The sequence below is a fragment of the Pholis gunnellus genome (genome assembly GCF_910591455.1).
Source record: "Pholis gunnellus genome assembly, chromosome: 5".
NCBI classification, from domain to species: domain Eukaryota; kingdom Metazoa; phylum Chordata; class Actinopteri; order Perciformes; family Pholidae; genus Pholis; species Pholis gunnellus.
This window is the reverse complement of record NC_136531.1, coordinates 22146750-22173127: the sequence shown is the minus strand read 5'-3', so window position 1 is coordinate 22173127 and position 26378 is coordinate 22146750. Positions and strand designations below refer to the sequence as shown.

The window sequence follows — 26378 nt, the reverse complement described above, 5'->3', positions numbered from 1 at the left end:
TGGTATCCACCACTCATTTAAAAAAAGGAAGTTTGATAGGTGAACACAATTTATTTATTTATGTTTTGTTCTGGCATTATGATCAGGACTGATAATGACGATATGGTGTGATCGTACGAGAGCTGTCGCTGGCTTTAGGCCATTTACACTCTTTGCTAATTTAAACAGTCGTTATTTGCAGGTGGTTTGCCAGGTGAGGTAACTGGAGAATGTGTGTGACGTCACCGTGGGGACTCCTCTGAGAGAGCTCTGATGCTCTCATCAAACAGCTGTTTACAGTTTGTGTACAGAATGCTGTATCTGTCACTATGGAATATAAACCATACATTAATAATATCGTGTTCACTGCAGCGGTTTTACTCACAAACACACAACTAAAAATCGTACTTAGTGATATATCTGCACACCATTAGAAGATTATTGAGCTGACCACGAGTGTAGATAGTTCACTCTCTCTCTGCGCTCCGGGGTGCAGATATTGCGCCCCTGAAAAAGGGGGATAAATAATCACGAGAGTGATGTGATGGTTTTTCCTCAGCAAGAACTTTACTGCAAATGTTTGTACAAAAACACAATCACTGCCACAGGAAGAGATTCGCAGAAGAGTAGAGAGTGCATACCCTATTTACGTTACTGTATTACTGGAGATATTTCTTGAGCACAAAATAGCTTAATCTCAGTACTTTCAAAATAAAACTCTTCAGAACTCTCTTTAAGTGTATGGACGTATTATACAGATACAACAAATACAATATCACTACTAAATAGTACTGTCTGTGTTAAGCTCTTGACTATGTATTGTAGATTTGGAATACCTATAGTCTACAATATAATATGGTAATCCATTTTTCTCTCTGTGAAAATGAGAGTTTTAGCTGCACGGTCGTCTTCATGAGAACTCTGATCAACTCGATTTCCCGCAAAATCGCAGAGAGCGAGAGCGGGTTGTGTGTCATCTCCGGAGGTCAGCAGCCAATCACAGCGCCGGATTCTCCGAGTCCGTCTCCTATTGGCTCACAACTGACTACTGCTCTGTTGTTCAGTACAAATTGAAGGAGTCCACACCGACAATAAATTACAGATAGATAATCAATAATAACATCCAAAATACTCTAAGCAGCTCCGATATCGAACGATATTTGTGACTGTGATTTGTGAGCCTCAGGCAGACGGAGGTTTGTTTTCTAGTGAACCATGCTAGCATTGCTAGCTAACTAGCCAGCGTCTCGTCGCCTCCTCCTCATCTTCATGGGTCTCTGCTGTTGAGTCTGCCAGGCTTGAGCTGGAGGCAGCGAGGCTAAGTAATTAATGCCATCGGCCAGGGTGGGTTGCTTTTATTTACGTCCAATGTTTACGACGTGTTGATTTTCGGATTTCTGTTAGTTCGTGGTCTGATTAAACGAATAGCTACTACGCTGAAATACCAAGCGAACTAAACATGTTAGCATTGTGCTTGTAGCAGAGCTAGCTAGCGCGACTGCTAGCGCGAGTGTTTGCCAACTGGCTAACATGTATTGCCACCATTTGTCTTGTGATAATGTGGATGTGTGTGTGTGTGTTAATATGTGCCATTGTTTCACGCGCAGAACTCAGGTCATATTATGAGTGGGGCGAGTTGCAAAGCTAACGGCGCCGTGTACCCCGCCTCATCAGCGATGATGAACTCTGTGAAGAAGCCGAAGATGGAGCAGATTCAGGCCGACCATGAGCTCTTCCTGCAGGCCTTTGAAAGTGAGATTTTAACTCTCTTCACTTTGTTGTGCTACTTCTTCCCCCCTCCCCCGTTTTTATAACACCAGAATAACTTTCCCCTGCGGGCAACAGGTGACCCGCTTAACTTTATGGTGACTTATTTTGTTTTCTATGATTGCTAATGGCTGACAGGCCTCCCTAGTTTATCTGGCACTCTGAAGGGAGCTCCTCATATCGTTTGTCTTTAACGAAACGGATCTCATGCTAATTGCTAACTTCAAAACACGTAAATTGTTTCTTATATTGTCAAATCTTTTTAAGTTGGTGGGTGTTTTGCCAAATCAGCCACCACCTGTTAACACCCCTTTTTATCGGGATGTATAATGCGATGATCTTTTTTGTTGTTGCGCTCATGTTTCAGATTTTAGTGGATTCATTGTAAAGTTATCCTGAAAACATAGTGACGTGATGTAAATATCACAATTACTCTTCTTTTTTTTCTATTTCCAGAACCAACTCAGATATACAGATTCCTCCGCACAAGGAATTTGATTGCAGTAAGTGAACTACTGTACTACATTTTCTTTTCAGTCAATATAGTGATTCGCTAGCCCACTAAAAAAAAAAAGAGTGATTTTAATGAATTCCCTTTCTCCCCTTTCCAGCCCATATTTTTGCACAGGACGCTCACCTTCATGTCTCACAGAAACGGCCGATCAAATGCCAGAAGGTATTCAGACGATGATGTTCTGAATCTAACATTTGTTTTTTCCCGCCACAGTATTAATGAATTCATTCTGAACCTGTCTGACTTGTAATCCTTCCTCCCAGGAAAACATTCAAAGTGGATGATATGTTGCAGACAGTCGAGAGGATGAAAGGAGAGCAGGATTCTCTAAGGTAACACGGCTCCACCTCTTTTCTTTATTGCTGGGTAGATTTTAAGGACTAAGACACCAGAGAAACCGCATCGACTTCATTTACGACCAGTCGTATTAATAGTTGGAGCACGTGGTATTACCCGATTTTCACCTGTGCATTTGTCTGTTGGTTCTTCAGTTTGTCATCACATCTACAGTTAACCTTCACTGGGTTCTTCCATAAGGATGGTAAGCAGATTCTACTCAAGTGCTTGTGTGTAACATATCTGTGCAAAGGGAAATACTTACAAATGGATCAAAAAAGGGCTGAGTAAATATGTTTAGTGTTTGTTTTTTTTAAACTTCTAGTCATACTGTTGTTGTTACCTGGATAAGACCGTATTCTATTGTTGAGAAACCTGGATATGCTACCCGGAGTACTCTGATAGAAACCTGGATTATTGTGGCAGGACATTAAGGCCCTTATTCAGGTCCCTGATCCGGTTCCTGCATGGCTGATGTGGTGAGAGGTCAAGACACAGATGATCAGAAACCTGGATACTGTACAGGATTCAAAGATCAAAACCACAATAAAACTCCAAACCAGGACATTAGTACACATGTGAACACGCTCATTGACACTGATCCTAGGGACAGAGAGTGGCGCGACGCGGACAATGTTTTGTGTACCAATAGAGCATCGGCCTTACATAGAGATGACTACGAAAGTCACGCAATGCTTTAGTTTGATGTTATCTGGGATTTTGTTGTGCAACAAAAATGGACGGAAGGATTGACACCCTATGTTTTTGTTTTTTGCCGTACAGAAAAGCCATCTCAGAATTCAGAAAATGAACAAAACTCTGTGTCCTTAGAGGTGCTACTTGTCAAAGTCTGCCATAAAAAACGCAAGGTAAAGTCAAATATTCTGGAGACAGTCTGTCGCTTCAGCAGCAAGTAATTAAATCTGACTTACGAGTGGTTCTGTCTTGTCAAAATTTAAGATTGGTTATATATATTTTTTCCAGGATGTCAGCTGCCCGATAAAGCAAGTGCCTACAGGTAAAAAGCAGGTGCCTTTGAATCCTGACAGTAACCAAACCAAGCATGGATCCTACCCTTCCTTACTGGTCTCCAGCAACGAGTTTGAGCCCAGCAACAGCCACATGGTCAAGTCCTACTCGCTCCTGTTCAGGGTGTCGCGCACGGGGCGGAGGGACGCGAACGGTCTGGTCAACGGAGAGGCCAACGAGAACATTGGTAGGACAAGCCCCATCCAAGCCTTCTGTGTTCCGTTTTTGCAGCACAAGTACAGTTTGGGATGAATTATTTAACAGCTTGTTATGAGATCAGAATAGGGAGACTATGTATGAGCAGGCTGCTGGTTGCAAGGAGCCGGTCTTCGTCTGGGCACAGCATCTGATCAATAATGTGAGATGTAACGGAAACAGTTGCTGGTTCTAAAATGAAATTTCTCACTTTATTTTGTGTGTTTTCATTCCGTTTGTTTTTTAATGCAAAGATGTAATAGAGACTCCGAGTAGAAAGAAGAGAAGTTCGTCCCACAGAGAGGCGGGAGAGACCACGGAGACCTTTGTTGCACAGATGACTGTCTTTGATAAGAACAGGTAAAGGTTTCCACTCAGGTTTTAGGATCACTTCTTTGCCGTTCCTTTGACTGGACCTGTAAAAGTCACAGCTCTTGATTTGCTCTCTGCAGGAGGTTGCAGCTGCTGGACGGGGAGTACGAGGTGTCGATGCAGGGGATGGAGGACAGCCCCGTCAGCAAGAAGCGAGCTACGTGGGAAACCATTCTGGATGGAAAGGTAAGGGCGGGGGGTTGTTCATGTGTCTGCATGAAGCGCCTGAGGACTTTTCTTTCCTCTTTTGGCTGCATCCGCATCAAATCCGGCGCCTGATTTGATTCGGCCGCAGCGTTGGGCTCTCTTTAAATATCTTCAGGATTCGTTGTCCTAACCGCTGATCGTTCCTCTGTGTGACGCTCCCACAGAGACTGCCACCATTTGAGACATTTTCTCAGGGACCCACATTGCAGTTCATGCTGCGTTGGACAGGCGATGCCAGCGGAAAGTCCACTGCCCCCGTGGCAAAACCCCTCGCCACGCGAAACTCGGACAGCTCCAGCCCCATGGAGACCCGAACCAGCAACCACCGAGCCGCCCTCATGAGTGAGTACGAAAACAGCACAGGGCAGCTCTGCCTTTTTTAAAGACCAAGCTGAGTTGGAAACATGCTGTGATGTGCTAAAATCCTTTTTATTACATTGTGAGTTACATTTAGCCCTGTTTTTAAATTTAAGAGCAGGAGGCAGAAGACATCCATAGTTGATGAAGGATGGGAGGGGACATAAATACTTCTATAATGATTCTGCTTTGATTTAAAGTGCTGTACAAGTCTTCGAAAATTACAACAAAACATTCAACATTTCATGCCAGATTCTCCGAGTGAAGCTCAATGGGTCGTATATTGGTGTGGGATGAGTTCTCTTTATAACTGAATGCGTCAGAAGTCATCCAGTGAGTCATAGCTGTTGAGTCCTTTTTGAGACTTGCACTTGACTCCACGAATGTGCCGGCAACATGGCGGCCACCCTTTTTGAACAAGGCCCCCTGAGTCATGTTTCTGTGCAAGTCATGAAGTATGTGTGAGTGTCAAGCAAAATGTTTGCACGCTGCATGTGAGGAAATAGGAATAGCATAGAGTCCCTACCTTGAAATTAGGGACTGTTTGAGCAGAATTCTTTCAACCTAATTAATGAAGAAATGCAAACAAACCCTACAGGGTTGCTTACTGTAGGCGTAAGTGAGAAGTCTCAGCTCTCACAATGCTGTGGTGGTCATTAATTGTGCAACAGATAAACATTCAATTCAACTGAAATATATGTTTTTTTTTTTTAAATCCATCACTGATGCAGCCCATTTCTAAACACTCAAATACATGAAATCCTTCCTATTACATTTCAACTGCCGTGGTAGGAGGGAGCCCAATATGTAAGACCTGTCCTGTTTGGGCGCAGCGGGGCAATTTCTACATTTTCCCCAAATACATGTTGAATGTATCAAATCGATTTTTGGAGATTCTCCAAGAAATAACCCTTTTCCGTCTGTTCCCGTCAGCAGTGAAAGAGTCGGTGAGCACCGACGTTCAGACCAGGAAAGAGCAGGTCCTGTGTGAGCCGCGGCAGAAGCTCCGTATATTTTATCAGGTACAGTAAGAAACACAACTGGGCCTGGGACACTGACTTACATGACTCCTCTGGTGAGGGGGCTGAAATGCAAACATGTTTGGAATTACTGTCACATTTGTAGGCCGTAGAAAGAAAAAAGGTTCCTACATCTGCTTTGTAACTAACGTCGTCTGTCCGTGTTCAGTTCTTGTACAACAATAACACACGGCAGCAAACAGAGGCAAGAGATGATCTTCACTGTCCCTGGTGTACCCTGAATTGCAGCAAACTCTACAGCCTGCTCAAACACCTCAAACTCTCCCACTCCCGCTTCATCTTCAACTATGTGGTAAGCAACCGAGCGAGTCGTGTGTCTTCCCAAGATGCCGCGTGATTTCAAGCAATGTTTAAGTATACAAACCTAAAGTACAGAGAGATCCAATACCAATTGTTCTCTTTCCTGGTACCCATTGTGACGTAACTTTGGCATCTAGTGCAGGGTTCCCCTTAATCTTAAAGTGTCTGTCCAATTTCCAGTAGAATTTCACTGATGTTTTTTGTTTATTTTCTTTTTAAATGTGCAGCCTCATCCCAAAGGAGCCAGGATAGACGTGTCCATCAATGAGTGCTATGACGGATCGTACGTTGGCAACCCTCAGGACATCCACAGCCAACCGGGCTTTGCTTTCAGCCGCAACGGCCCAGTTAAGAGGACCGCTGTAACTCACATACTGGTCTGCAGGTACACCTGAACTCATTGCCAGACAGCGTCATTAACTTGTTTTGAATGAACTTAAATGAAGCAGTGAGCTGGGTTAGAACTAGTCTAGAACAGGTGATGCGTACAAGAATATATCAACAAAAAAGGAATGAAGAAACCAGTGTTGAGGTTGTTGCCGCATCATTACACGTGATCTCTGACAAATGAGGGCAAGAAAGATTTGAGGATACCAGCGTTCGTAGTGCACAAGCAGGATCTGTTGTCTGTCCCCCTTCCTCTAGGCCCAAGAGGACTAAACCGAGTCTGTCCGAGTTCCTGGAGACCGAGGACGGAGAGTTGGAGCAGCAGAGGACGTACGTCAGCGGACACAACCGCCTCTACTTCCACAGCGACAGCTGCATGCCGCTGCGGCCCCAGGAGATGGAGGAGGACAGCGAGGACGAGAGGGACCCGGAGTGGCTCCGAGAGAAGACCGGCACGGTGAGAGGCCCGTTGCGTAGTTCTGTCTCTGGCTTCACTGTTGAATTAAGTTGTCCCACCACTCATGGAGACGCCCTTAAAGGTCAATTCCTCAAGTTTCGTCTCCACTTAGTGACGCAAACATAGAATCTCACCCTCCTTTATTGGGACTTGATGTTAAAGTTTAGTCGAGACTGACATGAGGAAGCATTGTGTGACATTTTTATGATAAGAGTCTACTTTACATCCTGTCTTTTCATTCAGCTTCCATTATAAGACTTTGTGGAGATGCATACTTCGAGATTGGCTGGAAGCGCTGCGCCTGTAAAGCTGTAACTTATCAGTCATTATCATTGATTCAGACCGACGACGACGCGTTCATCTTTCCAATCGATGGCATTTCTAAGGAGCCCCTCCAGGGTCACATGGTGGTTAAAAAACCAACCTGTAAATCTGAATTACATCTGCTCGGTGGGGCCTTTCAGTCACATAGTGTCCTTTCTCCAGGGGCACAGTAGTTCTGCAGTGTGCCGAGATGTCCTGCTAGTGTCTTCTTAATACATATATTTTTAACTACCTATAGTATATTTCTGGCACTCTGTAAATTTAATATGAACTTACTGTACTTTGTGGCATTTTATGTGCTGTTGTATCATTATGATAGTTCTATTTCTAAAGGTACCACAGGCTCATTATGAGTTCCCTTTAGAAATAGAAGTATTATAATGATACAACAGCACATAAAATACCACAAAGTACAGTAAGATGTATACTGACTGTACTCTCCTTTTTGCCATTTTGATCTATTGTATCTATCAGTTTAGACAGTATTGTAGTATAGGATCATGCTGTGTAGTTTATAGTGAACATACTATTCCCATATAGTACCTTTTTTGTTTTCAATGTATCTATTGCTTTAGGAGTCTCTCTTTATGCTGTAATATTTATGATTTTATTTTGTTTAATAATAATTGAATCTAGATTTACAGATATTGTGACGGTACATTTACTTCACTAACACAAGAAGCCAGTAATGAAATCAATGAAAGGAAGAAACTGTACTAACGGACTGAGGCCAGGGAACTACTGCAATCAGACTCTGTGTTTGAAATGGAGTATAAGTGGTTGTGTGTGTGAGTGTTTCTGCAGTGCCCAGAGAATGAAGGGGGGGGGGGGTATTTAGCCCGGAGTACTGATTTTGGTGTCGGATTACCATGGCAACAAAGGGTCAAAAGCATCTGGGTCAGCCCTGCTCCCCATAAATAACTTAAAGCTACTAAAAACTGCTGCCAACACGGTGCTCTTGTTCGGTGTCTTACACCCGTTCACAACACTTTTTTTATCACTGCCGTATTGATTTCCTGCACCTGCTAACTCAACCTGCTGTAGTGTCCATCAGTGTCACAGCAAAGTCACTCTCGGGGCCAACAGGAAATGCCTAAAAGGAATTGGTGGTCATTAAAATAGCTCCATCAAAGGTTTTAAACATGGCATGCATTGTGCCGTTAGGCGCCACAGGGGCCGTGCTAGTTGGCTCCTCTTCAGGGTTGTGGTAGACTGCGTCACCATAATTATATCTTTAATTTGTGAATATTTTTGTTGTTGTTTACATACAGCAACTGGATGAGTTTACCGACGTCAACGAGGGAGAGAAGGAAGTGATGAAGCTGTGGAACCTACATGTTATGAAGTACGGTTACGTGGGACGTGGTGAACATTGCCTCCTTCCCTCCATTCAATATTCCTGATGCTGAGATTAAAAGCAGTGGTTGTGTAATGTGGATATTTACAAAGCTTTTATTTTGTAACTCTTGAAGAGGGTTTGACTTTAGAAAAGAAAGCCAAAGCCCTGAGAAGTGCACTTGTAATCTCTCGTATGCACAGTGTGGTTGTACTACATCGTCGTCCCTGCTCCTCTCGCCCCATCCTACTTTTTGAAACTCTAAGCTCTTCTGTTTCTCCGTCTTCCACTTTCCAGCTTCATCGCCGACAACCAGATGAATCAGGCCATCATGCTCTTCGCGGAGAGCGCCGGCCCTCACATCGTCCGCCGCAACCTCTGCCGCAACTTCCTCCTGCATCTGGTCAGCATGCACGACTTCAACCTGGTGAGCACCGCCACCATTGACCGCGCCATGGCCCGCCTGCGGCAGATCCAGGAAGAGCTCCCGGACGCCGTGGAGGAGGAGGAGCAGCAGGACCAGACTCTGGCCTCAGCGGGGGCCTGCAACGGCAATGCCGTCACCTCCACTGGGGGGAAACAGGGCAAGAGGACAAAAAGCTCACTGACAGACTGATGTAGGACGGATGGAACAACGATTATCGATTTTTTTTTTTGTTTTTTTGTTCTGTTCTTTTCTTTTTTCCTTCTTCATTGAACATTACCAATCCCTTTGGTGCTTAGATAGGTGCAAGAACTGGAGGATCTGACCTGAAGCAGGCTAGTTACACAAGGTAAACAAGTTTGCGGAACATGAGAACTGAACCAAATATGAACGAATATAAAAAGTGAAACACCGACATCTCCACAATCCAGGGATTTGAGGACTGGCTGATGTAAGTCGAACCTACTTAACCTGCATTTTTGTAGGAGCCACTGAAGTGTCTGTCTTTGGGTGAGGGAGTGAACAAACAAAGAGTCCTCTGACATGTCCACGTCAGAGACCGCTGCATCCAGACTACAGTTAGAAATGTACTTTTTAAAGTCACTCTTGGTTATTGTGTACACGTACACATTAACCTTGTTGAGATCTTATCCTTTTAGCTGATTATTTTTAGCACTTGGTGTGTTTGTATTTAGAAACCTTATTCTTTTTCTTTTTTTTTCTTTCATGCTGCGCCAAATGTTAAATGCAGCGTTTCCACTGCTGTCAGTGGAGAAACGTTTGTCACTGTTGTGACTGACTTTTGATTTGAATTGCATACGTTTGCAGTTAAAACCTACACTATTGGCATCAACGTCTAGAGTATATGAGTGTATAAAGCTTGTGTTCGGACCCCCCCGACATGGATCGTGGGTTTTGCTGGCAGGTTGCCATGACAATAGTGATATACTGTAAGCCTTGGATCCCGAAACAAGAGGATAAATTCTGATTCGGGTCCGTGCTAAAAAAACCTACTTCATCACCCCGATGGCCTTCTGGCCTGCATTGATAATAGCTCAAGGAAATGAAATGTTTATTTACTGAAACAACCAGCAGCACATCACCTCGTCACATCACCTGTAGCTTTCTTTTCCAGGTTCCACCATGTTGCAATTGCAATGTGTGTTTTTGTTTTTGTTGTGTGTGTGTGTTTGTTTTTTTTTTCCTTCCTCGTGTGTTTTGCGTATGGGAAGCTATTGACAGAACTGTGTTTACGTGTAATCGCATCAAATGTTGAGCCGTGCCCCGTTCTGAATCCAATAATTAACAGATTGCAGTTCTTCTCTCAAAGCAATGTGCTGGTTATTCGATGGTTGGCTCTCAGTCCGTCTGTCCTGTTTAGGTGCAGTTTATGCCAAAGGCGAATATTTTCACCAGTCTCTTAGTTCTGTATATTATTTAGCATCTTTTCTTTTGTTCATTCCATAACTTGTTGTTGTGTTTTTTTTTTTAAAGAAAGAAAAAACCGCAGTAGTGTTTTGTAGTTTCATCCGATTTCCTTTGTGGAAAACCAAATTAACAATATATTTTTCCCTCCTTCGCTGTTCATGGAAGGTTTCTGTATTCATCTGGAGAAAGGGAGACATATTCACCATTATTATGAAAAACACCCTGTTCAAAATTGTTAACTGTACACTCTGGCTAGGGGGACTTTTATATTTAAAGAAATAAAATGAATTTGTCCTTATTCGCGGCTGTAATGTTGTACCCATTGCATCATTACACTCTCTCCTTCATGGTCCACTCGTCTGAATAAGGCTAAAACCTCCGTTTATGCATTTTATATGAACAATTCATGCCCCACAAATTAAAAAAGTTATTTCACATGCGGAATGAAATATTTGGTTTTAAGTATTTTTGGTTGACAAAATCCAGACCAGCATAACTTAACAGTCACTTACTCACTTTTTCTCAGGCTTTTGACCGCGTCACACTGTCCTCACCAGATTGAGTTAGGACTGTTTTCAACTGTTGAGGTAAAGAAGGAACGGTCAAGTCAACACAAAGCTAATTTCATTTAATTATAAAAACGTTCAGTTCACTCATTTTGCTGAAGTCCTCTTAATGAGGATTCAAAATCAGACCTGTTTTTTATAATGCACGTTCACACAGGGCAGCACTGAATATTTCATGCTAAATGAAACATTGAATTTCTCGAATGGATACAGAGAGAAAATAAGGGTTAAAGTGTTCACCAGAGTGCAGAGACATGAAGTGTCTTCCCTCTAAAGGGAACAAATGCTCCATACTCTTCTGCATAGTTGTCTCTTGTTTGACTTCCTTTTTTTTTTTTTTTTTAATGGATAGTATCGAAGCTCTTCTGCTTCAGAGTCTGTCGTTCCCCAAAAGTGTGAGGAAAGCTTTTCTCTCTCCGACTCATGGAAGTTCACACTGCACAGTTTGTCTAAGAGAGTAGATATTCTAAGAGAGCTGATATAATTCCAGCCAGAACTCCTGAGTCTCTTTCGTGTTAATTTGGTCAGTCAGCAGCTCTCTCTGCAGGTGACTCTGAGGACGTCTTGACACAGATGGTGCTATGATTAAATGTGGGTTGTCTTGCCAAAGGTTCCTCTACTATCCCCATCATTTAAAGCCTGGGGCCAGTAAACAGAGTCCTGGTGGTTCCTAATGGGGAGGATGGAAGGGGATGCTCCATCTTCCACAGTTACCCTGTGACGAACACATTGAGGTGGGTCACAAATGTAAAGAGCTGATACTGGTCATGGTGGTAGTGAACGCTTTAGAGTAGAACATACAATTCTATTCCCTGTGCTTTAAACTGTGTTCTTTCAAGATGGATCTTAGTTCCATCTGTAGTGTGAGACAACATGTAAACTTGGCCTTAGCTGGATAAAGAGCATTTTAGACGTTGTGACAAGCTGTTTTCTTCTTATGCTGTCCATATTAGTAATTTATAGTATTTTTTTCTATTCTACATTTATGTTCTAGTCTTGTGCAGTACCCTGCCTGTATTTTATAAACATTCCTCTTAATGTTTATTGTAAGCACCAAACACCAAGGTACATTTCTAGTAGGTAAAATGACAATGAACCTTATTCGGGGGCTGATTATGAAAACCAGCAAAAAAGATGTACACACATACGATCACACAAAAGCAACAAGCAGCAGCAGAGCTACCACTCCACACACAGAATGTAGATCAATCATGTCCTCCGTGACCATTAACATTAAGTTTCTTCAGCTTTTTATAACAACGTGTAGGCTCGTGTGGTGAGTTAGCTCTAAAGGCTTCATCATCTGAAGCGGTTCATTTTGTTGAACTGCACGAGAGCCTCCGTGTGATTTGTCTGCACATACACGATCTTTGGCCACGCCCATCCTTCCCGCGCACGTTTTAAACGTCATTTCAAAAAACATTTGGGACGTTTCTTTAGTCAACACCCGCCGTTTAAGTGTTTAGAAGTTTTTTTATTCGTTGCTTTAATGAACTTCGCTAAAAGTCTGAGTTAGCTAAGAGCTAGCTCGGTTGGTGTAAAAGAAAACGGGACACTTTCGCCTTTAGTTAACGTCGCACAAATTGACGTCACCGACGCGTCATGCGTTACAGCCGCTCGAGCGCCGAAGCCAAACGTCTTTGAATTTTCGAGTTCTTTGCGATGCAAAATAAACTCAAACGGAGCAAGACGTGTAAAGACGTTTTGTGCCCGAGCAAAGAAGTGATAACGGTAGTGTTGTCAGAGTCCAGCTGCTGCCACGATGAAACATCACCAGAAAGAGATCCAGCAAAAGACACGCATGTCGCTGCTGCTGCTGCTGCTGCAGGCATCTCCACCAGAAAATCACTTCAGGAGGAGCAGAGAACGAACTTTTGCGCAAAACACGTTAAAATTGCACCAATTGTCTTCCATAAAAGCAAAAGTAAACGGAGCAGCGACGGGAAGCTGGACCGGCCCGTGGAGAAGCTGCAGGAATCGGTGCTTCCTCCCCAGATTCCAGATGTGCAGCTGGTGACGGGTCGGCAGCTTTTATCAACAGTTCCTCCGCTGACGGAGAGAACGAGGTCCCGGAGAGGACAGCTGTCACCCTCTGCTCTGCACAGCTGTCTGCAGGAAATCCAAACATCCAACCCAGCATTTCCAGTCAGAGCAGTGTTCAGCACTCTGCAGAGGAAAGCGTGCGAAAGGCCGCAGGACTCTGGATCCACAGGTGAGATTCTGAATCTGCTTTCATATCATTAATTTATTCATTCATCAAGCAGGGATGAAGGTTATATTGAGCCACCCAACTGAACCTGTGCTGCCATGACCAGTTATGCCTCTTTTTTGGTTTCCCAAAGCAGAAAGTATAAGCGCCCTACAGAACATCTTACAAGAGAAGAGGAAACGAGGAAACGAAAGCTCTGAGAGGTTGCCCAAACGTCTGAGGTGTGGTCTCCCAGCAAAGGAAGCCTTTGGCGGGGGTCACCGCCTCGTGTCGGCCGTCCAGGAGAGCACCGTCCCGACGGTGAAGAAGCAGCCCAGAGGCAACGAGCTCAGTCGCCCCCACAGACTGAGGCGGCAGAGGGGGAGCCCAGCAGGCCCGGAGCCGTACTCTGGAGGGATGGGTCATGCAGAATCTCACAGCCAGTCGCTCAAAACCTCTGGCATCCCCCAAAGAGGTACACTTGTCACATGATGATTGCTCATTGACATGTTTTATGCCCTTTTAGATAGCAGGAAATGTACTTTTTCCCCCTCTTCCTCTCTTTGTGTCCAGATTCCTGTTTCGAGGACGTCCTCTGGACAGACAAGTACAGTCCTCAGCATTCAAGCGAAGTCATCGGCAACTCTGCCTCTGTGAATAAACTGCAAATGTTCGTTTAATACAATGAACTGCCTTCACCCTTTCTCTGATATATTGGACTTGAAATCGGTGTGAGCATAATCTATTGTTTTTCCTCAATGGAATTCAGTTGGTTGAAGAAATGGAAACTAAGAGCCGACTGTGACGAGAGGAGAAAAATGGACGAGAGGAAACAAGAAGAAAACAGCAGCAGTATGTATGAGCTGGCATTTTGCACACTTCTGTACTGGGTTACATTTTTAATGTGGTTTCTAATGAGCCTTGACCCCCAAAAAAGATCTGCACATTACGACACAAATCCTAATGACTCAGGATTTGTGTCCTCCTGTGCAGACTCGTGGGACTATGGAGACTTCCAGGGTGAGGCTGGGCCAGAGGACGACAGAGAGGCGCCGCTGTGCAACACCACGCTGATCACGGGACCTCCAGGTGTGGGCAAGACCGCCTCAGTGTACGCCTGCGCCCAGGAGCTTGGCTTCAAGGTTGGATTCAAACTGGACCGATGCCTTTGTGGCCATGCTGCCAATCTTAATCCATATTCATATCGTTTAATACACTGCTCTGTGGCTCAGAGAATCTGAAGTACATCGTGTAGTCGCACAAATCCACAATCACCACACCGCGAATTCTAAATGAAAGCGAGTCCATTTGAAATTGATGGTTGAAATGAATTACTTAAATGTTAATATTTTGTGGCCCTTTCCCAGAGTACCAAATCATGAGTTTCAATAGATTCTAGGCTGCTTTCGGGTTACAGAATAATCTGGACATCACACTTTAAATAGGAGGAATTATCTTTCATCTGTCCTTTCCTTTTTCAATCACAGGTATTTGAGGTGAACTGCTCCTCGCAGCGCAGTGGCCGCCATGTTCTGTCCCAGCTGAAGGAAGCGACCCAGTCCCACCTGGTGGAGATGTCGGGGAAAGACCCACTGAAACCAACGTACTTCAACAACTACGCCATCAACAGCTGCACTCCTAAATCTGAGACTTTACCTGGTACGACATAGATGATGATGATGATGAAAAACCTCTTTCAACAGAGTTTTGTAAGAAAGGTGAACAGCTTATGTCGTCAGGTGTGTGTGTGGAGTTTACATGCATATAACAGTAACGGAGGCCTCGTTGTATTCTTTTTCTTTAACAGGAAAAGCGGTGCGTCCCAAAAATGTCACCTCCACCTCAAAAAGCAGAGCGGCACGGAGGTTTGGCCCCTCTCGTCGCCAGGGAAAAACCAATCCAGCCACCGTCACGTTGGCCAACTACTTCAAGAGGAAGGCCAAAGCGGATCACATTCACTTCGGGGGTCCGTCGCCGTCTGAAAAACCGGACGACGAGAGATCCGGCGACCCATCGGCGGACTCCGAACAGCTGGCGCCAAAGAACAGAAAGACGGCCACGTCCCTCATTCTGTTTGAAGAGGTAAAGCGCGCTGTGAGACATAGACGTTAATGGAGGCCGCATAAATTCTGTCTGGTTTGACCCCCCCCCCCCCCCCTGACTGTCTGCCCCCGCAGGTCGATGTCATATTTGATGATGACGTTGGTTTCCTCGCAGCCATCAAGACCTTCATGACGACCACTAAAAGACCGGTCATTTTGACCACCAGTGGTAAATGCACACGCTGTGTAATCTTTAGACGAGAAATGCATCGAAGGACGAGCTGTGACGCAAATGAAATGTCTTCCTCAGATCCTTCATTCAGAGAGCGATTCAACTGCAGCTTGGAGGAGATCCTTTTCAAAACCCCACCGGTGGTGAGTCAGGTTTCTATGTCCACACTCGAATACAACTTCAGGATGAAATGCATACGTCTGACATTTCAACAGGCCTGGCTGCTGCTCGGTGTGCTTATAAAGGCTCCCCACACATGCAGAATCATTCGAGCGAGCTCGAGTCTTGTCGTAAACGTACTCCTTCTGTTTGTTCCGAGGTGAACGTCTGTAGCTACCTGCAGCTGGTGAGTTTGGCTGAGAACGCGCGGCTGGAGTTGGACGACGTCCGCGGCCTCCTCGGGCTGTCCAGGGGGGACGTCAGGCGCTGCCTGCTGCAGCTGCAGCTCTGGGTGCGCGGGGGCGGAGGACGGGCGTCTGAGGAGCCTTCCCGTGTGCAGCGTAAGTTGCTCTGACTAAATAGACGAGGACCAAAAACAACCAATTTGCAGGGTTGTTTTTCCTTTAACTAGACTCGAGTGTTCCTGAAAGAGGAGACGGTGAAGACTCCCGACATCCTCATCGTGACCCAGGCTGCACTGCTAGCATGCTGGGTCTCCACCATGTGACCCAACACCAACTGTTGAACCTACTAAAGGCAAGTTTTGATATCTTCACCCATATATATGTATATATATGAAAAAACGTTGTTTGTCAATACTTTCTTTAATTCTCCAGCGTCAGTACTGGTCTGAAATGGACATGAACAGGCTCCTGGGGCTCCTAGCGGAGAGCTGGAGAGGAGGCGTTCCTCTTCTGTACTCCAACCTGGAGCTTCTTCTACCCATCGGGGCCGGGGGGACCTCTGACCGTGATCCTCGCATCAGGCAGCTGGACGCAAATGTTAACAGAAAGGCACCAGCCACCAACGGCAGATCTGTTAAGAACGCATCTCGACTCAGCAGAAGGAAACATATCCCAGCGACGCTCGACGCCTCGTCGTCTTCCAGTTCGACGCGACATCCTCAAAGAGCATCATCATCACCGAAGGGGGCCTCTAGCTCGAGAGACGAGGCGGAAGAAAGCACAGCCAAAGCGGCGACCGACTGTTTGGAGGCCTTGACGGACTTCTTTGACCTCATGTCGTACCTGGATTCCACAACGCCAGCTGCTGCATGCCGACACGAGGCGTTTGTCTGGACAGGAGCTGAGATGAAGGACGGCTTGTTAGATGAGGTGAGCGAGGACCAGGAGGTGGGCGGGGTTTGGAGCCGGGCGAGGCTGTCGGATGTTCGGGCTGCCGTTGAGGGATTGGGCTGTCACGGGTGCTGTCGGCGAATGTCTGAGGCGTTGACCGAAGCTCGAAAACACAGACAGGAACTGGGAGACACGAAGTGGGGGAGGCTGACGGAGGGAGTGGTGTTACCTGCCTCTTCAAAAAGCCAGAGCCTCACCTTTAGTGCGCATCCACCGTGCGCACCAAGGTGAGTCTGATCGTTGACCGTCTGGTATGTTTGTTTACCAAACACAAAATGTCTGTTTCTCACCACCACTCGTCTTTTCTTTCCAGTGTGTCCAAAAGGAGGTATGAGCTGAGCAGGACGCTTCTTGGCAGCGCGTCCTTCAGCCTGCTGGGGAACAGACGAGCGGTCGGTGTCGACTACATGCCGGTCCTCCGCCACATCTGTCGCTTACAGAGAGCGCAGGAACAGAAAGAGGAGCCAGTCAGGTGAGCCAGGCCCAATACAGACTTGAATAAAGTTCCATCTCAGGAGGACAACTGTTGTCAGTACAAGTAGTGGATCGTTTAGAATCGTGGCACCGTTTTTAAATCCCATCAGGGCAGTCGGTGTGGCAGTGAAAGGCAGACGATAGACGTTGTAACCTTACTTAATCACCTTAAGTTTTTGTTAGATCCAACTACTGTTGTCATTTAAGTCTTCTAATTGAATAATTGTAGTATAAAATGTTAGTGCATCAAGATAATACTAAATTCAAATGGTTTATCCCTCACATTAGGTGTCTGGACTACCTCAGCAGCACACACCTGGGCCTCTCAAAGTCAACTATTCAACTCCTGGCAGAAGAGTTCTCATAGAGCCTCACATACCTCACCTTTAATGAGCATTTATTTAACCTCAATACTATCTCCACCTAAATACTGTCAAATGAATTGAATGCAGTTGAGATGAGAAAGTGTGTATTTATTTACAGTTTTATCATGAAAAGTAAAATAAAACAATATATTTTTGCAAATGTTGTCGACCATTTTATTTAAAGAATGTAAAGCACTTTGATTGTTGGTGTACTGACATCATTGCAGTGTTTATCATGACTTTTAATACAAACGAACCGAAGTGAAAGATGTGAAGATGACTGACAGCATTTACTTTATGGAAGTGTCCAAATCAAACATGTAATAGTAAGAATATTCAAGACTTTAAATGCACCATGAATCACCGCCAAATCTGTTCCAAGAGGTAAATGTTTGGTTTTAAGTCCAGAAGGGCTCAGAGTGCCACCCGGGATGTTTGTCCTGGTGGACGTAGTGCTCGGTTAGACATCGGTCCGCGTGGCGGCTAACTGGAGGATTCACTGAGCAGCTCGTAAAAAGCCACAGCCTGAAGCAGAGCGTCACAGAGTTCCTCGCCTCCTCTTCTGCTGCCCATCTGGAAGGAATTCCTGTGCTTCACCAGCAGCTCTGCGGGGAAGTTTATCCTGGGAAGCTTCTGTGTCACCGACTCGGTCATCAGCTGTCGCACCGTCTGAGCACCACTGGTCCGCGACTCGCCCACCATGAGACCGAAGTGACGTCCCACAGCAGGACGCATCATGTTCAAAACTCTGAAGGAAGGAAGGAAGGAAGGAGAAGGTCATTTGATGAACAGTCACCGACTTCAAACAGTTGCCATAAAAAATATCAAAGGCTAAGCATATTTCAAAAAACGTGTTGCGTGTCTGTACAATATTTGTGTGCCTTTCATATTTAAAAATTCATTAATATGAAATCCCTCTCCCCCCACCTTGGAGGAATGTTGGACTCGGGTGGTACGTTTCTGGGCTCAAGCAGAGCGAACAGCATGGCCTCCACGGTCCTCATGTGGGCCATGACGGGGAACAGGGCCGTGTTCTGCACCGAGATGGAGGATTTCTCTATTATGTAGAAGTCAGCCGGTGGGAGGAGTGCCACAGCTGCAGAAACCTAATGCAAGAAAAGAAAAAGGACACATTGTGCAGTTGTATATGGGCTTCTATTCTTTTGAGTTCCACGTTTATGTTAATAACAGTCAAAACAAATGGACAATAGGTGTTTGTATTGAACTCAACTATTCGCTGTGTACAACTTCAATAACATGAACATTTGGTATTCATACTCACATCATTCAAGTAAGCAGAAGCCATGTATGTTCCCCTCAAGAAATTTGGACAGTCCAGCTCTTGCCACTCCAGCACGGTCATCCCACGGTCCACTTGAGCCCAGGCGATTTTATTAGTCCCACATACTAGTGACACAATATTACTGGTGTCCTGAGTAAACAAACAGAGGCATGACAGGTGGTCAACTGGAATGAAACTGAAATGAGACAAATGCTGGATCTAGGGACTGCAAGAAAAAGAGTCTCTGCTTTGCCACCCCACTTAAACTCTGGCGCCACATTGCGCTTCCCCCCCTCACATGAAGTCAAGGGGCAGGTGTGTGAAAATGGACCAGGTCCTCACCTCCAACCAGGACCTGTCAACTTCCGGCCTGATGAACTTGGCCAACTGGATCCTCACTTTCTTCTCCTTCTTCACCGGGTTGAGGATGGAGTTGAACACCGTGACGGCGCTCTTGTGCTTCAGCAGCGGCACGTTCACCACGCTCTCCAGGGTTTTAAAAGGTCCGTTTTTAGTCCTGTACTCCACGAGGTTGAGCGATTTGCGGCCTCTGAGGAGCTTCACGCCCGCCAGCTCTGACGGCGTGGCGGTGTTGAGCAGCTGGAGGATGGTGGCCTGCTGCTCGGAGGTGTAGCAGGCGTCCAGGGACCTGTTGTCGTCCTTGCAGGGCTCAGCAGTGGAGGAGATGGCGGCGTTCAGGGTCTCAAAGCCGGCCACGGGAACCCGGCTCCGCCAGCAACACGTGCACTGGAGATACCGCAGCTCTAGGTCCGGGAGGCAGCCGTGCTGAGGGCGACGGAACAAGCCTGAATACTGACCTGCAGGGAAACACAAGAGGGAGCCGACTAGTCATTTCAGACTTTGTTCAGGTGGATTAAGATCTGTTACACGGCGGGCTCTCCACGTTAGTGAGTGGAGGTCCCTCGTGACAGTTAACTTAACGTTACTGTGAGTTGGTCAGACAGACTCAAAGGCTGTGTAAACTCAAGAACATTGTCTAAAACAGAAATACTGTCATCACCTGGATCAGTTAAACGTAGCTAAGTTGAATTAGCTTAACACTGCTAGTCTGTCAATGAAACATGAACGCAAACAGCGGATGAAACGTTTCTACTAAAGCTTACTTCTCTGAGCGACAGACGACAGCAATCGCCTGGCGACCCACATCATTTTTAATTCAAATAAATAATCGATTGTTTTATCTTCAACATCATACAGGTTACACAACTTTTGCCCTTTTGGTTGTTGTCCAACGGGTTTAACCCACCGGCGTCAAACCACAACACCACTGCAATGGTTCCGGTGTCATGTGGAAGTCTGTGTTTCCCTCCTGATAAAGTAATAGCGCCCTCCAGTGGAATAAAGGGTAAACAAATATATATTTAAATATAATATTTAAAGGATTGGTTCAGGTTTTAGGGAGGGGGGCAAACATATCGACGGGCAAAAAGTATTCGACACAACAGCTATACCGCCACTTGATATAAGTGAGTTTACAGAGCCATTGCACTCATTCATATGGCTGATTATAGCTACACTCACACACAAGTTCGTTCATATTGGTCTCTGATAAAACCTCAGCTCGGGTTGAAATTGAATGGAGCTCTACTGGGATTTACATGAGGTCACTTCCATTAAAAAAAAGGTAAAGCTCTAATTAGTGTCATGTCCTGATGAGAGGTCAAATCAGGTATAATAATTCTAACACGTTTGGGTGGTGGACTACAAATGTGTAGAGCCTTTTAGAACTTCACATTCTAAAACAATTAAATAATATATTATTAGAGGTTTTATAGAGTGTTTTTTGTTGCTTCAATGTATTTATCTAGAAGCTTCCTATAGTGTAGAGATGTTTTTGTAATGTCTACCCTGCATTTGAATTCTATGGAAGCACATTTCAGCAGCAAAAATGTAAAAAGTACAACGTTTTTTATTTATTTATTTTTTACTGGTGAAAATGGTCTTCCATTGTTTCATTTAAATCAGTTTAATTTAATATTTTTTAAATGTTGACATCCAGTCAAACTCAAAGTTGTGAGCAACACACAAGTCGATCAGTCCGTGTAAGTCAGGCACCCTGTTACACAGTGATATTCGTTTCACTTCCTTTCTCTGTTATTTCTGGAGCTCTGCGTTTGTGTGCAGAACAATGAACTTCATGATGCCGTGCTGGTAAGAGGAAATGCTGGGCCACTGGCCAGTGAGAAGAAGTGATGTTTTTCACCTGCTACGGAGCGGAGCAGCACTCTACCATTCATGTGTGCATCCAGTATGGAGTTAATACCTAGTTGCTCTTTAATTGGGACTCGACTGTCAATCTGAGCGAAGCAAAAAAAAACCTTCACCTATGGCCAGTCTGGACAGAAATAACAAAATCCTGCTCGGTTTGATACGACAGCCAGGTAACAACATGTGTGCTGACTGTGGAGTTCCTGGTGAGTAAGATTCTTCACCACAATATATTAATTTTGATATGATAGTTTGTTTGTCCAACAATGTTTTGTCATAAACCATCATACCTGATTTCTGTGTCAGGGAACATGTTTTTCTTTTATTAAAGTTAGAAGAATGATAAACAGTAACCTGAGCCATCCGGCCACGTGATGTTTGTTAACAGAACGATCTCCGTGTCATATTTCATAGCCAAGTCAGGTTTCATAATTCATAATCAACTTTTATAAGGGGGAAGTGGTGGCTGTTTTCTGTGGTATGACCTCGTTATATCTATACATACACACATGTATTGTAATTGTTGTTGCCTTCGTTTTGGTCACAGAGCCTGACTGGGCCTCCTACACTCTTGGTATCTTTGTGTGCCTGAATTGCTCGGGGATTCATCGTAATTTGCCTGATGTCAGCAGAGTGAAATCCATACGTCTGGATGTCTGGGATGATTCCCTAGTACAGGTATAGTTGTGTAGTTTGTACATATTTTGAATGGATAGCTAATAAAAAAGGATGATCATTTATTCAATTTACGTTTTTTATATTGAAAATTGCACAGCCTATACTGGGAGAATATTCTTATGTAGACATATTTTTTAATCTATGAGTTTTAACTTTTAAAAATTCTTGTGTGTGTGTGTGTGTGTGTGTGTGTGTGTGTGTGTGTGTGTGTGTGTGTGTGTGTGTGTGTGTGTGTGTGTGTGTGTGTGTGTGTGTGTGTGGGAACTAAAATAGTTCCTACCTGAAATTGTTATAATTGATATTGATAAGCAGCACTGCAGGTATAGAGGAAAATATGTATTTTGGGGTGAGCTGTCCCTTTTTAATGCTCTATTTTGGACACAGTCATTGTTGAAGAGTATACTTTGATACTGTACACGTTTTGTTTATAATGTCAAATCTACAAAAAAAAAGAATTGAATGGAATCAATAAGAATTGTGTCTTCTTGTGTCTCACATCTTGTGGTGTCAGTTCATGCGGGAGAGGGGGAATTCTGCAGCCAAGGCCCTTTATGAGAAGTGTGTCCCTGCCTTCTTCTATCAGCCGCAACATAAAGACTGCATGTAAGTGGCCGCCGTTCGCCCTCCACTCACCTCGTCAGCACAATGGAAGTGAAAAGTGAAGTGTATTTTTAGTTGATGGGTGTGGAGAGGTAGAAAGAGGAACAATCACTGAGTTGGGTACCAAGGTGGAGCTATTATTACGGGCAGTGTGACTCATACTCGGTGACAGGTCTCCACATTTTCTGGTAATTTATTTAAACACTTGTCTTTCATCCATGAGGAAACAGTAATGCTTTGTCCTAGTGTTCTTAAGGATCAATGGATCCGTGCAAAGTATGAAAGAAGAGAATTCACCGGAGAAAACAACAACAAGCAAGCGTATTGCTCAGGTAATTAACTGCCATATATGAACATAAAAAAAATGACTTGTGCATTGTTGTTTGTTCATAAATATGATTCTACAAGAAATTTAGTTGCTCTTCATCTCTTTTACTCATTTGATGTTTCTAACCCAGACCAGTTTGAGTTAACACTATGGAAGAAGGGCAAAGACAACAAACAGTTTTTAAAGAGGATCTTCCTGCTGTCCCGCAAAGACTTCACCCTCCGATACTTTATTAAAGAGGACGTGAGTTTTGCCACATCACCATGTGCTCTACAATGTTGTATGTAACATACTGTAACATGGGTTACAGTCAAACACACTCTTTTGTTTTCTGATCTTGTGAAATCCTTCCTCGACCCTCTCATCAACGCCAAGTCCAAGTTTCCCAAAGCCGTCATCTCCATGAAGGATCTTAACGCAGTCTTCCAGCCAGAGAGGATCAGTCACGCTCACGGCCTGCAAATCTCCTACGTGCACGACAAACACACAAGGAATCTGTTTGTTTATCACGAGAATGGACAGGTGAGCTGGAGTTGCACTTAAATGTCTTGCATTTTGAATCTCTCGTCTGAAGTGAGAAGTGCAAAGGCGATGGATCACAACATTGACAGAACACCAACAAATGCAGTTGTACAGTTAATGAAGTTGTGTGTCTTAGTGAAATATAGCTTCTATGTTCAGCTATCCTGGTTTTGAAAGCTCTATTTCTATTCAACCTAAATTGTATTAACTGTCCAGACAGTATACTTGCATGGATGCAGATTCTATCTTCCTGACATGCTCTTCAATATCTGATGCCTCTTTATAGGTCATTGTATCCTTGTTCAATGCTATTCGGGCAACGCGCCTGGCTTACCTCCGGAAGAAACATCCCACTCTTCAAGACAATGACGTGAGACGAAATTTTAAAGTCTTGGCTATATTTTTGAAGTCCAGGTGCAACGTTTGTTCCGTTCACATTGTTACCCGCGTCTCTTTGCACAGTTAATACCTCAGATAACGGGACATTGCCTGAAGGAGGGGTACATGGAGAAAACTGGCCCGACGGTTCGTCAACTATCTGAGTTTGTTACAAAAATAAATTTGATTTCTTTATCATTTTTGTACCTGACAATTTGATCAATTCTCTCTGCCTCTCTCTCACTTTGTCTCTCGCTCTCGCTCTCGCTCTCTCTCTCTCTCTGTCTCTCTGTCCCTCTCTCTCTGTGTGTGTATTTGTGTGTTTTCAGCATCGGGAGCCATTTAAGAAGAGGTGGTTCACACTGTGCTCAATGAACAGAAAGCTTCTATATTTTAAAAGTCCACTGGTAATTAACTGATAACCACATAGTCTACAATGTCTGTATAAAGCGACTGTGTAAATAATTGGACAACTACATTTACGTGTATATTTACAACGTTTATGCATTCAAATCAAATGTAGGGTAATATCTTGGAAGTGGACAACATTTCCAGGAAAATACGCAGATATTGAATTGCCTGATTATAAAAATGAAAGAATACATAGTTTGTTTCCCCCGTCAGGATGCCACTGAGTTGGGTGCTGTCTTCATTGGCACGGAGGGCCATAGCTACTCCGCTTCAGAGAGCAGCGAGCGGAGCGCGAGAAGAGGCCGGTGGCACTGCGGCGTCACGCTGCACACGCCGGACAGAGAGTTTGTCTTTATGTGCGAGCAGGAGCAGCAGCAGAAGGAGTGGTTGGAGGCCTTCAGAAAGGTCATCTCTCAACCTATGACACCAGAGGACTACGCGAGTGAGATACTGTTGTTCTCAATAAGGATCTTCCAGTGTTTCCCACGTGTGAATACCCACTCCTAACTCTTCCTTCCTTTCTTTCTCTGATATAGACGAAGCCAACATGAGAAGGGGGAAATGACTGGAGCAGTTCTACCTGTTGGTTTTGCAGGAGTTCAGGATGCAACAAGTATAATTTTTGGACATAACAGACTGAAAGCTTCTGCTTCCAAAAGATACCCCTGAACCTGTCGGTGAGGGAAAACGTTGGAGACAAACTCTCACTTTTAATGACACAACTGCTCGACAACACTAACAACACTTTGCACAGACGAGAAGTTGCTGCTCAGAGGCTTGAATTTATTGCATTGTCGTTGCCAGAATAACATCACATCAAATCATCCTTTGCAATACTTTTTGAATACACTGGAACCAAATGTTGTATTTATTAAAAAACAAGGCGAGAATAAGTTTGACTGTACAATTGTTCTGTTGTTGTTTTGTATTTTTATATTTCACTCAATTTGCACATTTTGAAAAGATAGGTTTCATGTTGTCCACACACTGGTTTTCACTATTATGTTTCGTGAAAGCTTTTCATAATGTCTAATACATTGTATACACAGTTGATTCCTGCTTTTAGGAATTCTAGATAGAGGTGTATATATATATTCCTCTTCAGTAACAAAGATACAGTAAACTTTAGTGATGTATCACAGATGACAGTTGATGATTATATCAGGCATTGCAGAGGGGCCTTTATCTGGATGCCTTCATTGGCGTAGGCAGGTTATTTTGATGGGCAGATTACCAACCAGGCCAAGCAGCACAGTAACTTGAGCCCTTTTATGACCCGTTGGTTTTCTTTCTTTTGGGTATTCAATTAAAATTCAACGAGGTCTAGTTAGAGTTCCTCATGCAAAGGTCCGCAACATCAGTTGAATGTCTAAATTGCGCTATGATTTAGTGCCATATATATTGAAGTATGCATGCCTTGTATTAACGTCTGTATGTAGTCAGCAACTGACTGTCAAATCAAATAAAGTTCAATTGACAACAATATTTATTGATATTTTTTTAATTGAACTGAATGAATTATAAGTAATACACAGACCTACTCTAATAATAAATACATGTTCTTCTCTCATTTCAAGTCAAATCCCTGAATGTTCTTTGGAAGGATTTTTAGAAGACCTGATGGCTGTAAAAATCTAAGGATGAAAACCCTCAGAGAACATTTCCTGAAAGTTCTAAAAAGCTTCAGAAAAGGTTCATAGACTGTTTACTAAATGTTTTCTGGTTGTTTTTTGTGACCCTCAAAAGAGCATTTAAAGAACCTTCAGAAAACGTTCTCTTAAGCTTGTCTTAAGGTTCTAGGAAGGTTGTTTTAGAGAAGGTTGTTTTAGAGACGTTCAGAGAGCCTTAAGGGAACATTCCCTTCAGAGAACCTTTACACAACCTCCAGGGATCGTTCCTTAAAGGTTCTCTTAATGTTGTCTAAAGGTTTACAAACCAGAGAACCTCCAGGGAACAAACCCTGAACGTTTTTTAAAAGGGTTTTCAAACCCTTCCGAGAACATTTAGAGAACATTCAGGAAATGTTCTCTCTGAGTTCTTTGAGGTTTTGTTAGAAGTCCCACAGCAACACTTAATTTTAAGGGAATGTTCCCTGGAGGTTCTTGATAGTTTCTTTAGACCCCACCGAGCCCAAAGTGTGGGCTGAGTGTGCCCTGCCCACCTTTGGCCCACTGTGGGCATACTAAGCACACTTTGCCCTTACTTGTACTTTCACTGAAATCCAGGATGTAGGACTTTAATTTGTTTCAAAACATTTTTATAGAACGTAATTGCTACTTAGACAAATATGAGACAAATACACCACTGATTTTAAGTCACAGTTTTATTATATAGTA

General features: G+C 44.0%; 5 protein-coding genes across 7 annotated transcripts; 4 read left to right on the top strand and 1 right to left on the bottom strand.

Moving 5' to 3' along the window:
* The first annotated feature begins 1023 nt into the window (after window positions 1-1023).
* Window positions 1024-10750, top strand: suz12b (SUZ12 polycomb repressive complex 2 subunit b). Of its 3 annotated transcripts, none has more exons than XM_079159503.1 (17): window positions 1024-1323; window positions 1587-1731; window positions 2203-2249; window positions 2358-2422; window positions 2524-2592; window positions 2752-2801; window positions 3380-3465; window positions 3581-3812; window positions 4075-4180; window positions 4273-4378; window positions 4564-4741; window positions 5693-5778; window positions 5945-6088; window positions 6324-6481; window positions 6742-6940; window positions 8536-8609; window positions 8898-10750. In XM_079159503.1, the coding sequence occupies exons 1-17, from the start codon at window positions 1309-1311 to the stop codon at window positions 9214-9216; spliced, it is 2079 nt and encodes a 692-aa protein (XP_079015629.1). In that variant the 5' UTR covers window positions 1024-1308; the 3' UTR covers window positions 9217-10750. The 3 variants fall into 3 exon arrangements, with proteins under 3 accessions (XP_079015629.1, XP_079015628.1, XP_079015630.1); XM_079159502.1 differs by having other exon boundaries at window positions 5690-5778; XM_079159504.1 differs by lacking the exon at window positions 8536-8609 and having other exon boundaries at window positions 5690-5778; window positions 8898-9188.
* A 1930-nt stretch (window positions 10751-12680) lies between these two features.
* On the top strand, window positions 12681-16709 carry atad5b (ATPase family AAA domain containing 5b; the record flags this gene model as incomplete). Its single annotated transcript, XM_079160246.1, has 12 exons — window positions 12681-13230; window positions 13463-13681; window positions 13780-13876; window positions 13976-14058; window positions 14200-14348; window positions 14694-14865; window positions 15014-15288; window positions 15384-15477; window positions 15559-15623; window positions 15800-15980; window positions 16052-16143; window positions 16257-16709. Coding segments are annotated over 12 exons (2430 nt in total), but the record flags the coding sequence as incomplete, so codon positions are not given.
* On the top strand, window positions 16693-17688 carry LOC306695647 (ATPase family AAA domain-containing protein 5-like). The gene is made up of 3 exons (XM_079158947.1): window positions 16693-17002; window positions 17089-17247; window positions 17538-17688. Exons 1-3 carry the CDS (start codon window positions 16731-16733, stop codon window positions 17614-17616), a joined length of 510 nt encoding a protein of 169 aa, XP_079015073.1. The 5' UTR covers window positions 16693-16730; the 3' UTR covers window positions 17617-17688.
* A 47-nt stretch (window positions 17689-17735) lies between these two features.
* On the bottom strand, window positions 17736-20153 carry tefm (transcription elongation factor, mitochondrial). The gene is made up of 5 exons (XM_079158946.1): window positions 20021-20153; window positions 19239-19714; window positions 18897-19046; window positions 18542-18720; window positions 17736-18362 (listed from the first exon to the last, which is right to left on the bottom strand). The coding sequence occupies exons 1-5, from the start codon at window positions 20064-20066 to the stop codon at window positions 18098-18100; spliced, it is 1116 nt and encodes a 371-aa protein (XP_079015072.1). The 5' UTR covers window positions 20067-20153; the 3' UTR covers window positions 17736-18097.
* Window positions 20154-21133: 980 nt separating this feature from the next.
* Window positions 21134-25511, top strand: LOC306696633 (arf-GAP with dual PH domain-containing protein 2-like). The gene is made up of 11 exons (XM_079160293.1): window positions 21134-21331; window positions 21673-21803; window positions 22315-22406; window positions 22650-22735; window positions 22862-22974; window positions 23107-23253; window positions 23540-23623; window positions 23716-23778; window positions 23961-24038; window positions 24256-24484; window positions 24579-25511. Exons 1-11 carry the CDS (start codon window positions 21244-21246, stop codon window positions 24605-24607), a joined length of 1140 nt encoding a protein of 379 aa, XP_079016419.1. The 5' UTR covers window positions 21134-21243; the 3' UTR covers window positions 24608-25511.
* The last annotated feature ends 867 nt before the right edge of the window (window positions 25512-26378 follow it).

Excerpts from the sequence above, each read along its gene's own strand:
- suz12b (XM_079159502.1), top strand. Across the intron at positions 5,779-5,944 it reads AGCTCCGTATATTTTATCAG|TTCTTGTACAACAATAACAC; the intron begins GTACAGTAAGAA and ends GTCCGTGTTCAG. Across the intron at positions 8,610-8,897 it reads TGGAACCTACATGTTATGAA|CTTCATCGCCGACAACCAGA; the intron begins GTACGGTTACGT and ends TCCACTTTCCAG.
- LOC306695647 (XM_079158947.1), top strand. The coding sequence starts at position 16,731 with ATGAAGGACGGCTTGTTAGATGAGGTGAGCGAGGACCAGGAGGTGGGC. Across the intron at positions 17,003-17,088 it reads CATCCACCGTGCGCACCAAG|TGTGTCCAAAAGGAGGTATG; the intron begins GTGAGTCTGATC and ends TTTTCTTTCCAG. Across the intron at positions 17,248-17,537 it reads CAGAAAGAGGAGCCAGTCAG|GTGTCTGGACTACCTCAGCA; the intron begins GTGAGCCAGGCC and ends CCCTCACATTAG.
- tefm (XM_079158946.1), bottom strand. The coding sequence starts at position 20,066 with ATGATGTGGGTCGCCAGGCGATTGCTGTCGTCTGTCGCTCAGAGAA. Across the intron at positions 18,721-18,896 it reads CTTCTGCTTACTTGAATGAT|GTTTCTGCAGCTGTGGCACT; the intron begins GTGAGTATGAAT and ends TTCTTGCATTAG. Across the intron at positions 18,363-18,541 it reads GAGTCCAACATTCCTCCAAG|AGTTTTGAACATGATGCGTC; the intron begins GTGGGGGGAGAG and ends TCCTTCCTTCAG.
- LOC306696633 (XM_079160293.1), top strand. The coding sequence starts at position 21,244 with ATGGCCAGTCTGGACAGAAATAACAAAATCCTGCTCGGTTTGATACGA. Across the intron at positions 22,975-23,106 it reads GATACTTTATTAAAGAGGAC|TCCAAGTTTCCCAAAGCCGT; the intron begins GTGAGTTTTGCC and ends ATCAACGCCAAG. Across the intron at positions 23,779-23,960 it reads TGGAGAAAACTGGCCCGACG|CATCGGGAGCCATTTAAGAA; the intron begins GTTCGTCAACTA and ends GTGTGTTTTCAG.